Source organism: Balaenoptera acutorostrata, chromosome 1 (genome assembly GCF_949987535.1).
Source record: "Balaenoptera acutorostrata chromosome 1, mBalAcu1.1, whole genome shotgun sequence".
NCBI lineage: Eukaryota > Metazoa > Chordata > Mammalia > Artiodactyla > Balaenopteridae > Balaenoptera > Balaenoptera acutorostrata.
In genome coordinates, this window is record NC_080064.1 from 26,232,443 (window position 1) to 26,250,244 (window position 17,802).

Below are 17,802 nucleotides of genomic sequence, written 5' to 3' on the forward strand. Positions count from 1 at the left end.
GATATCCCCACTTCAATCACACATTAATATATGAGAAATCAGAGCAGAGAATCGGGGAAGCCAGCCCCTGGAGGAAGACTGTGACAAACCACAAGTATGATCACAGCACTGGTTTTGCTATTTCAGCCTGGCCTCCGAGAAGAAAACAGGCAGTATCTTACCAGACTTGAGGGGAAAGAGGACATGCTTGATGAAGGACAGAACGCCGTTGTTCTCCACGTTCCCTGGCTCACAGAAGGCCTTCTTCAGTTTTTTCTTCACATCCTCTTTCCGATCCAAGAGATCTATCTTGGACTCCTAGAAGCCAGGGAGGAGAGGAGGACCTCTTGTGGTTGAAAATGAGAATATGCTCAACTAATCTGTATTTTAATTTATTTGGACAAAGATTTAAACATTAAATGACTTTAACAAAAGCAGAATTAATCGGAGTGAAGGACCACTCACAATACTAAATAAAAATACTTTAATTTTTCTCTGTTCTTCCCAGGTCTTATTTGCAGCATATGGAATCGTTACAAATTTGTAGCTGGAGAATAAACCTCCTGTGTTTTTTCACTTGAGACTGTATCATAAGTACTTTTGAGTGGTTACCTAGTCTTTGCTTTTAATTTTTATGCTGTATTATATTCTCAATTATTAGTGACAACATAATTTATTTAGCAATTTCTAAACTGTTAGATTATGTTCTCATTTTTACAAACTATATACAATGCTACGATGAACATCTTTGCAGAGGTCCTTTTGCCTTCTCTAGGATTATAGCTACCAAAAACTGCTAGGCCCCAAGCTGTTTTCTGACAGACATATATCAAGTGACATTGCCATCAGCAGTGTGTCAGAATACTTGTTTCACAGACATCACCAACACCAGGTATTAGGTATTATCTAGAGCCATTTGTCCGTTTTAGGGTAACAGGCTTTGTTTCTTATTTTGGAGTGAGTGAACTCAACGCTCATTTGTGTCCAGTGGTTACCAAGCTCTGGTCAACATATGACTGTATGTGAATCACCTGTGGTGCTTAAAATAACATAAATTACCGGCTCCACCCAAACCTAATGAATCAAAATTTCTTGGGGTTGGCCCAGGCATTTGTATTTTAAAAAGCTCTCTTGGGGGCTTCCCTGGTGGCACAGTGGTTGAGAGTCTGCCTGCCAATGCAGGGGACACGGGTTCGAGCCCTGGTCTGGGAAGATCCCACATGCCGCGGAGCAACTAGGCCCGTGAGCCACAATTACTGAGCCTGCGCGTCTGGAGCCTGTGCTCCGCAACAAGAGAGGCCGCGATAGTGAGAGGCCCGCGCACCGCGATGAAGAGTGGCTCCCGCTCGCTGCGGCTGGAGAAAGCCCTCGCACAGAAACGAAGACCTAACACAGCCAAAAAAAAACAAAATAAATAAATAAATAAATAAATTTATAAAAAAAAAAAAAAAAAGCTCTGCACGTGATTCTGCTGCAGTCACATTTAGGAACTGCTGCTGGCACTGATTTCCAGGATGAAGATATGGTGAACGTTACCAAATAGGGTGAGTGATAGACTTTGTCAGAGAAACAACTGACACATAGGACATTTTAATGAGAGAAAAAGGAATGAGTCTATTCCTTTAAAAATAACAGTTTCTATGCCTATATTTACCAATCCATGATCAGACAAAGATCTAGAAATCAGACTTAAAGCACTAGATGAGTGTCCCAAAATGACTCCAATCAGGATCAACCAGTAAGCTTTGAAAGAAAATACAGATTCCTGAGTTGTTCCCCAGAACCACTTTATCAGAATCTCTAAGGACAGGACCTTAATCAACTCTCTCTCTCTTTTTTAAAAGTCCCCTAGCTGATTCTGAAGATCAGCCATGTTTGGGAACTCAGAACCCAACCTTTCACATCTTTGAGTTCCACTAATTCTTCTATTCTGTGCCTTAGTGATCAGAACAAAACTGCACTTTCCCCAAGCAGGACTTTTAAATGTTAAAAGACATCATATTTATCAAAACCATTACATTAAACATCACCCTAAGAATCAAGATGCTAACTGGTGTCAACAAGGACATACTGTATAGCACAGGGAACTCTACCCAATATTCTGTAATAATCTATATGGGAAAAGAATTTGAAAAAGAATGGATATATGTATATGTATAGTTGAATCACTTTGCTGTACACCTGAAACTAACACAACATTGTAAATCAACTATACTCTAATATAAAATAAAAACTAAATTAAAAAAAAAAGATGCTCGGGACTTTCCTGGTGGCGCAGTGGTTAAAACTCTGAGCTCCCAATGCAGGGGGCCTGGGTTTGATCCCCGGTCAGGGAACTATATCCCACATGCATGCTGCAACTAAGAGTTCACATGCCACAGCTAAGGAGCCGGTGAGCCACAACTAAGGAGCCTGCCGGCTGCAACTAAGACCCAGTGCAACCAAATAAATAAATAAAATATTTTAAAAAAAGATGCTAATTGGTGAAATGCAACCACAGCCTTCTCATTAATAAGGCTGACTTTTATCACAGTTCTATGGGTGAACAAATTACTTTTGCTTGTACATTTTTTTAAAAAATTTATTTTTGGCTGCGTTGGGTCTTTGTTGCTGTGCGGGGGCTTTCTCTAGTTGTGGCGAGTGGGGGGCTACTCTTTGTTGCGGTGCATGGGCTTCTCACTGCAGTGGCTTCTCTTGCTGCGGAGCACAGGCTCTAGGAGCATGGGCTTCAGTAGTTGGGGCGCACGGGCTCTAGAGCGCAGGCTCAGTAGTTGTGGCACACGGGCTTAGTTGCTCCGCGGCATGTAGGATCTTCCCGGACCAGGGCTTGAACCCGTGTCCCCTGTATTGGCAGGCAGACTCTTAACCACTGCGCCACCAGGGAAGTTCCTTTGCTTGTACTTTTTATCAGCAGTGGTAAAACTTAAAATTATGATTGGATCTCATCAGGACTGCTCCCTGGGTCCTTCAATACTCAAGAACCACTGGAATTAATTACATAACTTAATATTTCTTATAGCTCAGATATTTGAGAATTTTAGTTAGCCAGGTTACTGTTCTTTCTAGTCCTCAATTTCTTCATCTCTTGCTGAAGATTTCTCGACTCAAGTCAGAGCTGGCAACCTACCTCTTCTGAAGAGCTCATTTTGCTGCCAGTTAATCCTGGAACCATAGGATTCATCAGGTGGACCCGTTTTGAGTAGCCAAGTGCAGGGAGGTACTAGGGGGTTAGAAAGAAACACACAAAAGCAGATATTAGTATAAATTCCTCCTCAGTGCCCCGATCTCATCTAATCTGGCCTGCCACATAACAGTTTGATATATTCCTGCCAATCTTTTTTTTCTACTGAATATATAACTTTTCAGTGGTGATCATAATATTAACAAGGGTTTTTTTTTCCTACTGTTTTTCTATTCATATTACATTGTGAGGCTACTGGACTTACCCTACCACCATAAACAACTCTAAAAGCTGGAAATATAGAAATATTCCATTTCTATAAGCTGCAAATAACCATTTGCAGACATTAGACAGCAACAAGTGTAGGGGTACAAATCTTGAGAGAAGGGAGCTACGTGACCCCACATCCACCCTGGCTTTCTCCTTGAGGGCATTTTTTTCAAACTGAGTGCTGGGAAAAAGAGACCAAGCAGAGAGCAGCAGTCTGACTAAGCAGAGGAGATAGAGACTGGAATTCAGGGCTACCAGGAGGCTAGGATTTGGGGAGGGTTCCAGAGAGAAGGGAGCCCCTTCCAAAAATCTAGGTCAAAGTTCTCCATTGCTTTCTTGATTGACTCATAGCTGTGCGTTCATTCGGAGAGACAGCAGGAAGCCCAGCAGAGAACAGGCTCTGGGAGGCTGGAGACCTGAACAAATTTTAGGGGCTCCACAGTGCTGGGGGGACAGAAGTTGAAGTTTAGGTCCAATCAAAGCAGAGAGGGCTTTGTGAATACCATGAGATTTCAGTTTGAGACCCCAGAAAGGCCACATACTAAGATAAGGTTCATATTATAGGAGTTAGAGCAAACTTAAACAGACCTATTCTATCAAAGCCTAAAACCCACCCCTGACAGAATCAAGGTGATAAGTCAGTAATTAAACAGAAAACATGCACTCTATAAATATAATTCAGAGCCTCTACAGCATATCTCTGGTGTTTCTGATATACTAAAAAGTACTAGAAATGGGAAGCAGGAAAAAAATGACTGATAGTCAAGAGGAAACAATCAATAAAAGCAGACACAGAAACAGTCCAGATCCTGGAATAAGGAGATCAGGATGTCAAAATAACTATGATTGGTGTGTTAAAGGAAACAGAGGAAAAGATGGACAAAATGGATAAAAGATGGAGAACTATAAAAGAGAATTGGAATATATAAAAAAGAATCAAATGGAAGTTCTAAAATGGCACAGTACAATACTGGATGGATTTAACAGAAGACAGGATTAATGAACATGAAGAAAAATCAATAGACAATAACCAAACTAAAGCCCAGAGGGAAACAACAGAACAGGCTATGAGACATGTGGGACATGATCCAGAGGTCTAATCTGTGTAAAATTAGGGTCTCAAGAGGAGAGAGAGAAGAGGACAGAAACAATATTTAAAGGAAATAGTAGGGGACAATTTTCCAAATGTGATGAAAATATCAACCCATAGACTCAAGAAGCTCAGCAAAATCCAAGCAGGATAAATACAAAGAAAACTAAAGCTAAAAACACCATTGTCAAATTGCTAAAAATCAGAGGCAGAGAAAACCTTAAAAGTAACCAGAGAAAAGATATACTATCTGCAAAGGAGAAACAATGATACTTACAGGTGACTTTCTAATGGAAACTATAAAAGCCAGAGGCAACAGGACAACTCCTTAAAATGCTAAAAGAAAATAATTGCAAACCTAGAATTTTATACCCATTGAAAGCCAAGGGGAAAAAAAAAAAACAAAAACAAAAAAGAAAGCAAAGGAAAGATGTCCTCAGACAAAAGAAAGCCGAAAGAACTCATTACCAAGAGACCTGCATTGCAAACACAAAACACAAAGGGGTCTTTAGGCCAAAGGAAAATTATCCCAGAGGGAAGCACAGAGGTACAGAACCGCAGGAAGAAATCAAGAGTATCAGAAAGGGTAAGTGGGGGCAAATATACATGAAAATTGACTGTTTAAAAAACAATTATAATCAAGTCTTTGGGATTTAAAATATATGTAAAAATGAAATATATGACAACAGCACAAAGGGCAGGAGGGCGTTAAATGGGGTAAAACTGTTGTAGGTTCTTGCATTGTTGGGAAGTGGTAAAAATATCTAACAAACTGTAATAGATTATAAAGACAGATGTTGTAATCTGTAGGGCAGGGCTGGGCAAAACTTTTCTGTAAAAGGCCAGATAATAAATATTATAGGCTCTGTGGGCCACATGTGGTCTCCACTGCATATTTGTTTTCACTTTTTTTTTTTTTTTTAATAAATTTATTTATTTATTTATTTATTTTTGGCTGCGTTGGGTCTTCGTTGTTGTGTGTGGGTTTTCTCTAGTTGTGGCGAGTGGGGGCTACCCTTCGTTGCGGTGTGCAGGCTTCTCACTGCAGTGACTTCTCTTGTGGAGCACCAGCTCTAGGCGAGCCGGCTCAGTAGTCGGGGCTCGCGGGTTCTAGAGCGCAGGCTCAGTAGTTGTGGCGCACCGGCTTAGTTGCACCACGGCATGTGGGATCTTCCCGGACCAGGGCTCGAACCCATGTCCCCTGCATTGGCAGGTGGCTTCTTAACCACTGCGCCACCAGGGAAGCCCTGTTTTCACTTTTTTTTAATAGCCCTTAAAAAGCATAAAAAACATTCTTAGAGCTTCTGAGTCATACAAAAACAGGCCATAGGCCATATCTTTGCTAGAATAATAAAAGGTTCAACTAAAAAGTTAATAGAGGAGATAAAATGGAATAAGAAATACTTGAATAATAATAAAAATACATGGACTGTAAACATTTTCCCATTTATTAAATATATCCAAAAACCATTTTGAAATATTATATGATATCCCACTGTGAGGGGACTTCCCTGGTGGCGCAGTGGTTAAGAATCCTCCTGCCAATGCAGGGGACACGGGTTCGAGCCCTGGTCCGGGAAGATCCCACGTGCCGTGGACAACTAAGCCCATGTGCCACAACTACTGAGCCTGCACTCTAGAGCCCATGAGCTGCAACTACTGAGCCCGTGAGCCACAACTACTGAAGCCCGTGTGCCTAGAGCCCGTGCTCCGCAACGAGAAGGCACCGCAATGAGAGGCCCGCACACTGCAACGAAGAGTAGCCCCTGCTCGCCACTAGAGAAAGCCGGCGCACAGCAACGAAGACCCAACGCAGCCAAAAATAAATAAATGAATGAATTAATTAATTAAAAAAAAATCCCACTGTGAGGACTTATCATAATGTATTTAGCCAATCCCTTGCCATTGAATGTAAGTTTATTTCCTAGATTTTGATTTAATTTGATAACATAACAAATACTTTTATACGTAAGTCAAGCTGCACTTTAAATTTTTTTAAATTAAAAAAACTAAAAAATTTTTTTAAATTTTGGCTGCGCCACATGGCTTGCGGGATCTCAGTTTCCCCACCAGGGATTGAACCTGGGCCACGGCAGTTAAAGTGCCGAATACTAACCACTAGACCACCAGGGAACTCCCAAGTTGCACTTTTAAAATTATATCTTGAGGACACATTTGTATAATTATTAGGACAAAGGGTAGAAACATTTTAGAGTCATCAAATCACCCATCAGGAATTTACATTTTTACTAGCAGTGTTTTCTCTACTCCCTTACCAATACGAGGTTTTGGGAAGCTTTCAGAAATACCAACCACTTCTCAATAGCCCCTTTCAACTTACTCAAGCTCTTTCCCAGAAAAGAAGTATTATGGGTTTGTGCTAATTTCCTCTTTTAAACCCTGTTAAACCTCATCTCAGAGATGAGTCATTTATTTAAGATCCAGAACAATATGGACCAAATGGTCTGGGAAAGAACAGTAGTTCTGACTGGTGTTGCCTTTCCCTGGAAACTGAGCTATTAGGAAAGAAGCAAAAAAGAAGAAAAAAAAAAAAAGAAGCAAATCCAGCAGCTTTGGGGGCAGCTTCCTGGTGGCGGCAGCAAGAGCACAGGCTTTTGAGCCAGACAGATCTGAATGCTAATTCCTGCTCAGTCACTAACTGTGTGATACTGGACAGCTCTCTTACTCTCTCTACCCTCAGCTTTCTCATCTGCAAAACAGGAGAATAATACCTACCATACCGTATGATTGCTGGCACTGGCACATTCAAGAAACTTTAATGCACACCTCTGCGGGTCAAAAGAAAAAAAGATAGGAAAAAGAGGACACTAACCTTCTCCGCAAAGGTGAAAATCTTTCTCTGGTCAACTCCTCCAAATTGGGCATCTACTTTCAAATACTCTTCATCCAAGGCCTGTGGAAAGAAACACATGAGCATAAACTCCTACTGTATTTCCTCTGTATGGGTCTAAGAAATCAGAAACTTTTGAAAACCACTAAAATTTTCCAAAGGTAGAACCAGGAAGCAAATAAGCAGCACTCAGCCTTCCTGTTGGCTTCAAGAGCTAGATACACATTTGCTGAGTGCCTGCAGTGAACAGTACTCGATGTGGATGTCATGGGGTAAAAAAATAAGAAGAGTCTCTGCTCTCAGGAAGCTCACAATCCAGTGAGGAAGGGAGAGAGGACATATCATAGTCATGTCAAAGGTACCCAATGAATAAGGCAGCCTGTGACAAGTGTCAAATAACTGGCATAAGAAGGAAGTCCTGTGAGAGCTCAGAAAAAAGGGGCAAGACTGAACTAGTATAAACAAACAGTTACTATCACTTATTAGATGTCAGGCCTACTGCCAGTCCTGTGGATGCAGAGATGAATCAGACCCAGATTCTGCCTTCAAGAAGCCAATTAACTAGCTGGGGAGAGAGACGCGTGAATACGTAATTTCTATACAGCATGCCAAGGGCTAACTTACATGTTCATTTAAGGAACATGCTAACACGAAGAAAGAAATTATTATCTCTGTTCAGACTGGTGGTGGTGAAGGCTTCCTAGAATCAGATTGTGGGCTGAGCTTCGTTTTGAAGAATATACAGATGTTTTTCACCATGCAGAGGAAACAGAATGTGAGAGGGCACAGAGGTGTGAAGTGTTTAGGCAAATTATGAGTGATTCAGTCTGCAAAAGCACAAACTCCAAGGGGTGTGGGAAATGGTGAGTGATGAGGTTAGAAAAGTTGGTAAAGGGCTTCCCTGGTGGCACAGTGGTTAAGAATCCACCTACCAATGCAGGGGACATGCGTTCGAGCCCTGGTCCGGGAAGATCCCACATGCTGCGGAGCAACTAAGCCCGTGCTCCACAACTACTGAGCCTGCACTCTAGAACCCGTGAGCCAAAACAACTGAGCTCGAGTGCCACAACTACTGAAGCCTGCGCACCTAGAGCCTGTGCTCTGCAACAAGAAAAGCCACCGCAATCAAGAGTAGCCCCAGCTCACCGCAACTAGAGAAAGCCCGCACAATGAAGACCCAACGCAGCCAAAAAATAAATTAATTAATTAATTAAAAAAAAAAAAGGAAAAGAAAAGTTGGTAAGGACCCTGAATGTCATGTGAGGGTGCCTAGCAACATCCTGGCCAGTGAATGATTTTAAGGAGGGAAGAAACATGATTCACGCACTGCAGAAAAATCACACCAGTGAGACGGCAGAGTGTGGAGTGGTGGCCTGAGGACTAGAGATAAAGAAAACGGCCGGAAGGCTGCTGTGAGAGGCCAGGTGAGAAATAACGATGAACCAAGTCGGTGAGGATGTAGAGCAAGAATGAATTTAAGAGATTTTTAAGAAATAGAACTGATAACGTTTAGTGTCCGATCGGATTCAGGGGGAGAGGAAGAGAAGGTGAGCAAGCAGTTAGAATGTGAGAACAGCACTGTCCAACAGCATGTTCTGTGAGGATGAATACGTTCCATATCTGTGCTGTCCAACAGGTTAGCCTCTAGCCACACGTGGCTTGTGAGCAAACTGAAATAACAGCCAGTGTGACTGGAGAACTAAAAATTTTAATTTTAATTACTTCAATAGCCACATATGACTATGACAAGAGGTTACCATAGTGGACACTGTAGATCTAGAGTGCCTGACCAAGGGAAGACTTGATTTTCTTTTCTCTCTTTCAAGTTTTTTTAAAAAATTTATTTTTTAAATTAAATGAATTTTTTATTAAAGTTTAGTTGATTTACAATGTGTGTTAGTTTCTGGTGTATAGCAAAGTGATTCAGTTTTTTATACATGTATATAAAAAATATATATTCTACATATGTATATAATATATATTATGTACATATATTCTTTTACAGATCCTTTTCCGTTATAATTTATTATAAGATATTGAATCTGGTTCTCTGTGCTATACAGTAGGACCTTATTTTATATACAGTAGTTTGTATGACTTGATTTTCTTATATCAAACATTAGAGAAATATACAAAGGAAAAGCTAAGTCTACTGACATTTTCATCCTACCTTCCTGAGCTAATAACCAGTATCAATAGCTTGGCTTGAATTTTTCCATGCTTTCTCCATGCTCATACAAATATGCACACACAGGAAATATGATGTGCTTGTTTTGCTTAATGGGAAATAAGATCATGCTTAAAATTTATCTTCACTTATCACTCTGAAATTAATGTTCTTCAATTAAGGGACCATGATTACCCATAAAGAAGACCTGTGAGATGAGCAGTGTTTTAAAGGACAGACAGGTAGGGGAAGAAGTCAAACAGTGGTCCAGGAAGCCTGGGAGAGGGGCAGTGGGGGGAAGGAAGACAGGAAGGAAGGCCTATGGCAAGGTGAAGGAACAGCCAGTATATGGGTCTGCCTGGGGCTGAGAGAGAGGTTTGTGACCAGTAGTTAGAGCAGAAAAGGTCATCGGGCAATTCCATCCCTCCCAGGTACCTGCAGCCCTGGGTACAGCAGGCCACTCAGCAGAGGGTGCTCCACCTGCTTCACCACCTCAGCTCCCGCTTTCTTGGCATCGTGCTGTGTGACCACAGAGGAGAGGCGATACACATCTAGCGTGTACTCTCTGAGAAGAGACAAGAGGGGACAGCTGTAAGACGGGGCCCAGGCCTCAGTTTAATCCTAAAGTGCGGTGTTAATTTACTCTCCCGATCTTAAGACATTCAGAGAGCACACTGCCTGGTAATTTCTAAAACGTGAGCAGTCCATCCTCTCCTTTAAAATATGACTTTATCAGGACTTCGCTGGTGGTCCAGTGGTTAAGACTCCGAGCTTCCACTGCAGGGGGCCTGGGTTTGATCCCTGGTTGGCGAACTAAGGTCCCACATGCCATGTGGCACAGCCAGAAAAAAGAATGTTCTCTTAAAAAATAAATACTACTTTTTTTGTTTGTCCTTTTTGAAGATGGCTTTAATTAATCTTTTTCTTTGCTTATCTCTTGAAATAGGGCTTCTCTGCCATTCCCCTCTACTCTCTTCTTTTGGAATGCCTATTAAATAAACATCAGAATTTCTCAGTCTATCTGCCTTGTCTTTTTTATTTCTTTTAACTTAAACACATGTAAGGAATAATGAACAATATTAAGAATAGACTACCCATCACTCAGTTTAAGGGACCTATCACTTGTAAAGCTCCTGTGCACCCCTCCACGATCCCACTTCTTCCTTCTCCAGAGTAACCAACCACAAGCCTGAACTTTTGTATTTCTTTCCTGTTTTATACTATGTTTCTATCTCTAAACAGTGTGCTATAAATATTCTCCAATGTGTATCCTGGTATACATGTGCAAGTTCCTTTATATATGCTTAGGAGAAGAATTTCTTGATCATAGGGAATTTGCATCTTGAACTTCAGTTCAAGATAATGTCAAACTACTTTACAGAGTGGCTTTTAACCAATTTTATTACTTCATACTCTATTTTAAATTTTGCCAATTTGGTAAGCAGGAATGGTTTCTCACTGTAATTTTAACCTATATTTCTTTGAATAATAACCAAGGGGGTTAAGCATTTTTCCAAAAATGTACTGGGTGTTTGGTTTCTTCTGTGAAATGCCTACTTAAGTTTTTCCTACTGGACTGATTCATTTTTGACAACTGATTTTGCAGTTTTTGACATATAATACTGGACATTACTCCTTTGTCAGTTATATATGTTATAAATATCTTCTCCCAGTTGGTGGCTTGTCTTTTTACTTTATCTTACTTTTGATGTACTGAAGGTCTTAACTGTAATGAAGGTAAATTCATCAATCTTTTCCTGTGATTTGTGCTTTTGGTGTGTCTGGTTTAATTTTCCCTGACCTGCGATCATAGGACAGCTTTATACATTGTCTTTTATAGTTTGGCCTTTACAATTAAATTTTTAATCTACTTGGAATGAAGGGATCATCTTTTTCCCTATGTGTATAACCAATTGTCTCTGCACCATTTTTTCTTAAAAAGTTTATTCTTGCTCTGCTGACCTGCAATGCCAGCTCTGGCATATATCAGGTTTCCATATTAGTGAGGATCTATTTCTGAACTCTTTATTCTGTTCCAGTAGTTAATTCTCTATCCTCATGCTATATAAATGAAAAGGACTTGGTATCTAGAACACACAAGGAACTCCTAAAAAAAAAAAAGTTAAAAAACGGGCCAAAACACTTGCATAGATACTTGATTAACAGAAAAGGAAACACAAATAGCCAACAAAAACATGAAAATAATTTTTTTCAATAAATATTTTCAGATATTTTACCGCTACACTTGCATGGTAGTTTGGGTGGGTACAGATTTTTAGGTTGGAAATTCCTCTCCTTCAGAATTTTAAAGGTTTTGCTTCATCCCCTTTTAACTTTCACTGTTCCTTTGGAGAAACACAAAACCATTATGATTCCTGACATTTTGTATGTGATTTCTTTTGTCCCTTTGGAAGTTTGTATAATACTTTTTTTTGTCCCCAGTGCTTTAAAATGTCAAGATAATGCATTTTATTTATTTATTTATTTATTTATTTATTTATTTATTTTTCATGCGGGATCTTAGTTCGCAGATCAGGGATTGAACCTGTGTCCCCTGCAGTGGAAGCGCAGTCTTAACCACTGGACTGCCAGGGAAGTCCCAAGACAGTGTACTTTAGTGTGGGTTTATTTTCATTCATTGTATTAGGCACTCGACAGGCCCTTTCAATCTGGAAACTCATGTCCTTTAATTGTCCTTAAATTAGTACTTCATTTCCTTCCCTCTGACTCTTTGTTCTCTTTTCTGGAACACTTATTACTCAAATATTGGGCCTTTTGGCCTAGTACTCTAGTTTTATCTTTTCCTTTTTTTTTTCCCCATTGTGGTCTGCGAGGCCACAAAAATCAAAATTCAAGCACATACAATTCAATGAGCTCCCTCAAGGTACATGTAGTCTTCAGTGTTCTTCTTGTATTTTACAGATTCTAAGACACACTTTTTTAAACATTGAGCATCTCTGAAATCTAGGTGACTTTTTAAAATAAAGGTATGTCATAGATTAATTAGCAATATTTTTTGTTGTTGTTGTTTTTATTTTATTTTTTCGGCTGTGCCACATGGCATGTGGAATCTTAGTTCCCTGACAGGGATTGAACCTGTGGCCCCTGCAGTGGAAGTGCAGAGTCTTAACTGCTAGACTGCCAGGGAAGTCCCTAATTAGCAGTATTTTTTAAAGCATCTTAGATTAATTGAAATACAAATCTCTTTGTATTTCCACTTTCACTTGGTTTCTGGCCACTGAGTATTCTTTTTTTTAAAAAAAATAATAAATAAACAAATTTATTTATTTATTTATTTTTGGCTGAGTTGGGTCTTTGTTGCTGCACACAGGCTTTCTCTAGTTGCAGCGAGTGGGGGTTACTCTTCATTGCGGTGAGCAGGCTTCTCGTTGTGGTGGCTTCTCTTGTTGTGGAGCACAGGCTCTAGGCGCGTGGGCTTCAGTAGCTGTGGCACGCGGGCTCAGTAGTTGTGGCTCGCGGGCTCTAGAGCGCAGGCTCAGTAGTTGTGGCGCACAGGCTTAGTTGCTCCGTGGCATGTGGAATCTTCCCGGACCAGGGCTTGAACCCGTGTCCCCTGCATTGGCAGGCGGATTCTTAACCACTGCGCCATCAGGGAAGCCCACGCTTACAGTTTTTTTGTCCATCTCTCTGGGCTGTATTCTGGGTGAATTTCTTAGTAGAGGCAGACCTCGTTTTATTGCACTTCACTTTATTGTGCCTTGCAGATACTGTGTTTATTAAAAATTGAAGGTTTATGGCAAACTTTCCTTGCATCAAGCAAGTCTATCGGTGCCATTTTTCCAACAGTGTTTGCTCACTTCATGTCTCTGTGTCGCATTTTGGTAACTCTTAAATATTTCAAACTTTTTCATTATTATTATATTTGTTACGGTGATCTGTGATCAGTGATCTTTCATATTGCAGGCATACCTTGGGGATATTGTGGGTTCAGTTCCAGACGATTGCAAGGAAATGAATATTGCAATAAAGTGAGTCACACAAATTTTCGGTTTCCCAGTGCATATACAAGTTACGTTTACACTATACTGCAGTCTATTAAGTTTGCAATAGCATTATGCCTAAAAAAATGTACATACCTTAATTAATAAATGTTAAAAAACACTAACCATCATCTGAGCCTTCAACAAGCTGAAATTTTTTGCCATAGTGACATCAATAGGGGTTTTGCGAGCTTCAGACTTCATGAGGTTTAAGGAAAGAAGCCATCTCCATAACATAAAAGTGCAAGGTGAAGAAGCAGGTGCTGATGTAGAAGCTATAGCAAGTCACCTGGAAGATCTAGCTAAAATAATTAATGAAGGTGGCTCCACTAAACAACAGATTTTCAATGAAGACGAAACCACCTTATATTGGAAGAAGATGCCATCTAGAAATTTCATAGCAAGAAAGAAGTCAGTGCCTGGCTTCAAGCTTCAAGGACAGGCTGTTAGGCGCAAATATAGCTGGTAACTTTAACTTGAAGCCAATGCTCATTCATCATTCCAAAAATCCTAGGGCCCTTAAGAATTATGCTAAATCTACTCTGCCTGTGATGTATACATGGAACAACAAAGCCTAGGTGACAGCACATTTGTTTATAATATGGTTTACTGAATATTTTAAGCCCACTGTTGAGACCTACTACTCAGAAAAAGTTTCTTTTCAAAACATTACTGCTCATTGACAATTCATCTGGTCACCCAAGAGCTCTGATAGAGATGCACAATGAGATTAGTGTTGTTTTCATGCCTGTTAACACAACATCCATCCTGCAGCCTGTGGATCAAAGAGTAATTTCAACTTCCAAGTGTCATTATTTTAGAAACACATTTCGTAAGGCTATAGCTGCCATAGACAGTTATTCCTCTGATGGATCTGGGAAAAGTAAATTGAAAACCTTCTGGAAAGGATTTACCATTCTAGATGTCATTAAAAACATTTGTGATTCATGGGAAGGAGTCAAAATATCAACATGATCAGGATTTGGAAGAAGTTGATTCCAACCTTCAGAGGTGAAATTGAGGGGTTCAGAACTTCAGTGCAGGAAGTAACTGCAGATGTGGTGGAAACAGCAAGAGAACTAGAACTACAAGTGGAGCCTGAATTGCTGCAATTTCATGATAAAACTTAAACAGATGAGGAGTTGCTTCTTAGGGATGAGCAGAGAAAGTGGTTTCTTGATATGGAAACTACTCCTGGTGAAGTTGCTATGAAGTGTAGAGAACAAACATATGGACACCAAGGGGGGAAAGTGGTGCGGGGGGAGGTGGTGGTGGGATGCATTGGGAGATTGGGATTGACATGTATACACTGATATGTATAAAATGGATAACTAATAAGAACCTGCTGTATAAAAAAATAAATAAAATAAAATTCAAAAAAAAAAGATGCTATGAAGACTGTTGAAATGACAACAAAAGACTTAGAAGATTACATAAACTTAGTTGATAAAGCACTGGCAGGGTTTGAGAGGACTGACTCCAATTTTCAAAGAAGTTCTACTGAGGGTAAAATGCTATGAAAATGTATTGCAAGTTATAGAGAAATTGTTTGTGAAAGAGTCAATCGATGTGACAAACTCCACTGTTGTCTTATTTTAAGAAATTGCCACGGCCACCCCAACCTTCAATAACCATCACCCTGATCAGTCAGCAGTTATCAACACCGAGGCAAGACCCTCCACCAGCAAAAAGATTATGACTTGCTGAAGGCTCAGATGATGGTCAGCATTTTCTTAACAACAAAGTGGTTTTTTTAAATTTTATTTATCTTATTTTATTTTTTAAAATTTTTGGCTGTGTTGTCTCCGTTGCTGTGCACGGGCTTTCTCTAGTTGCGGTGAGCCGGGGCTACTCTTCGTTGCGGTGTGCGGGCTTCTCACTGTTGTGGCTTCTCTTGTTGCAGAGCATGTGCTCTAGGTGCACAGGCTTCAGTAGTTGTGGCACGTGGGCTCAGTAGTTGTGGCTTGCGGGCTCTAGGGCTCAGGCTCAGTAGTTGTGGCGCATGGGCTTAGTTGCTCCACGCCATGTGGGAGCTTCCCAGGCCAGGGCTCGAACCCATGTCCCTTGCATTGGCAGGCGAATTCTTAACCACTGTGCCACCAGGGAAGCCCCAACAAAGTGTTTTTATTTTTTAATTAATTTTTTTTAAAAATTTATTTCATTTTTGGCTGCGTTGGGTCTTTGTTGCTGCATGCGGGCTTTTCTCTAATTGCGGCAAGTGGGGGCCACTCTTCATTGCGGTGCATGGGCTTCTCACTGCAGTGGCTTCTCTTTTGCGGAGCACAGGCTCTTCGTGCGCGGGCTCAGTAGTTGTGGCTCGTGGGATCTAAAGTGCAGGCTCAGTAGTTGTGGCGCATGGGCTTAGTTGCTCCACGGCAGGTGGGATCTTCCCGGACCAGGGCTCAAACTCGTGTCCCCTGCATTGGCAGGTGGATTCCCAACCACTATGCCAAAAGGGAAGCCCATGACAAAGTATTTTTAAATTAAGGCATGCACATTTTTTTTTAGACATAATGCTACTGCACACTTAACAGACTATGGTATAGTGTAAACATAACTTTTATATGCACTGGGAAATCAAAATATTCATGTGACCCCCCTTTATTGTGATATGTACTTTATTGAGGTGGTTTAGAACCAAACCTGCAATATCTCTGAGGTATATGCTTTATTTAAAACTCTAAATGTCCAACAGTGGGGAATGTAAAGAAAATTAAGTTAGATGAAGTAAAAAGAGAAATCAACTTGTAAGCAAGATCTGGGTTCACATCATCAGTCCTTTTACTTATTAGCTGCATGAACTTGGGAAAGTTAAATCTGAATCTATTTCCTTATCTGTGAAATAGGATAGAACAATGCTTACCTTAAAAAGTTGTTCTAAGGGTTTAAATGCAAAAGTGACCATTAGAGTGATACATGGCTTATTTGAGAGGTTAAAAAAATTAAAGAATGTGGAAACTATGAGGCAGCGGCCAGGGGATAGGGGGAGTGGGCGGCAGTTACTTAGGAAACTATAGATTAAAAAATTAGGGCATAAAATTATATGTATGTTAATGTTACAAATTGAAGTTTTCTTTCACATTTCTTTTATCATTATTTGCTGAGGCTGGAAGGAGAAAGTGAGGCTGAGTTTTTCACCACTCTCCCATATGCTGTGAAGTCTGCAAGGCCAAGGACTTTGTTGTGGTTACACTTATATTTCCAGCAAACAGTATGGTACCTAGGTATTTACTAGTCAGTAGGTTTTTGATGGATGAATTAAAAGGACAAAGTGTATACAATTTTTAATGGTTCTTAACAGGTAGAGCCCAACAGCTTCTAATCCTTGACCCCCCAGGCCTGTAACTAGCTAGAAGCACCAGAGCCACAAGGAGGGTGGATGATTGAGCACTTACTTGCTGAGCTGGTAATCAGTGCCTTTGATGAACTTGAGCTTCTCCAAGGGTACCCCAATGCTCTCCAGCATTGCCTTGATCACATTCTCATAATAGCTGGTTCGGAGTTCTAGAAGTTCCCATGGGGCCTTCATGTTATCCAGGTACGCGTGAAGATCCGCAAACAGAATCGTTACCTGGGCATAAGAGATAAGAGGCCATGAAAATGTGAATTTGTCCAAGTACCTCCAAACAAGTGAGGTAAGTCTTGTTAAGTCTCTCTTTTGGCCGTTGCCCAAAGGCAACTGCTTGCTTTATAACATTAGTTCTTACCTCACATCCTGCTTTCAGGAAGTCCGCGATCTTAGACATAGGCACAAAGTAAGCCACGTGTGGCTTGCCTGTGGTTGCTGTCCCCCAGTAAACTTTAAGTTCCCGCTCCTTCAGTATCTCCTTCACCTTCTCTTCCCCTAGAACCTCCTGTTGTGGAAGCAGAAGAGCTGGTTTAATGCCAGTGCCCCACCTTGCTCATCCTTTACCCTGTGACAAGGAAAACAAAGGTATATTTCACTGAGGGTCCAGGCTCAGAGCCAGCAGGGAGGTCTAGCCAGGCTCTCAGTGCTGAGTGAGAGCCAAATAAAGCCGGTGCTGTTGCCAGTACCACTCCAGTGCAGAGACACTGACGTTAGGGGAATGGAGCACATCTCTAACCATATCTTCCCCTCTGTCAGCTCATGCTCCTTCCTTTCACAGCCAAGTTCTTGAAAGGTGTCTCTTCTCCTGCTCTCCATTTCTTATCTCCCCTTCTAGTCTGAATTCCATACAGCATCACACCACTGAAAATGCTCTTGCTAAGATCACAGATGGCCTCTGTGTTGCTAAATTCAGT

At 40.8% G+C, this 17,802-nt stretch overlaps 1 protein-coding gene across 3 annotated transcripts in view; it reads right to left on the reverse strand.

The window, feature by feature from the left end:
- YARS1 (tyrosyl-tRNA synthetase 1) overlaps positions 1 to 17,802 on the reverse strand; it is a 29,629-nt gene that overhangs the window by 8,586 nt on the left and 3,241 nt on the right. For all 3 annotated transcript variants that reach the window (XM_057557381.1, XM_057557384.1, XM_057557377.1), the window contains exons 2-7: positions 17,247 to 17,393; positions 16,935 to 17,110; positions 9,974 to 10,103; positions 7,354 to 7,434; positions 3,107 to 3,199; positions 162 to 297 (exon numbers count right to left, since the gene is read on the reverse strand). In XM_057557381.1, the coding sequence (XP_057413364.1) occupies positions 162 to 297; positions 3,107 to 3,199; positions 7,354 to 7,434; positions 9,974 to 10,103; positions 16,935 to 17,110; positions 17,247 to 17,285 (655 nt within the window). In that variant the 5' untranslated portion in view covers positions 17,286 to 17,393. The remainder of the gene's footprint in view (positions 1 to 161; positions 298 to 3,106; positions 3,200 to 7,353; positions 7,435 to 9,973; positions 10,104 to 16,934; positions 17,111 to 17,246; positions 17,394 to 17,802) is intronic.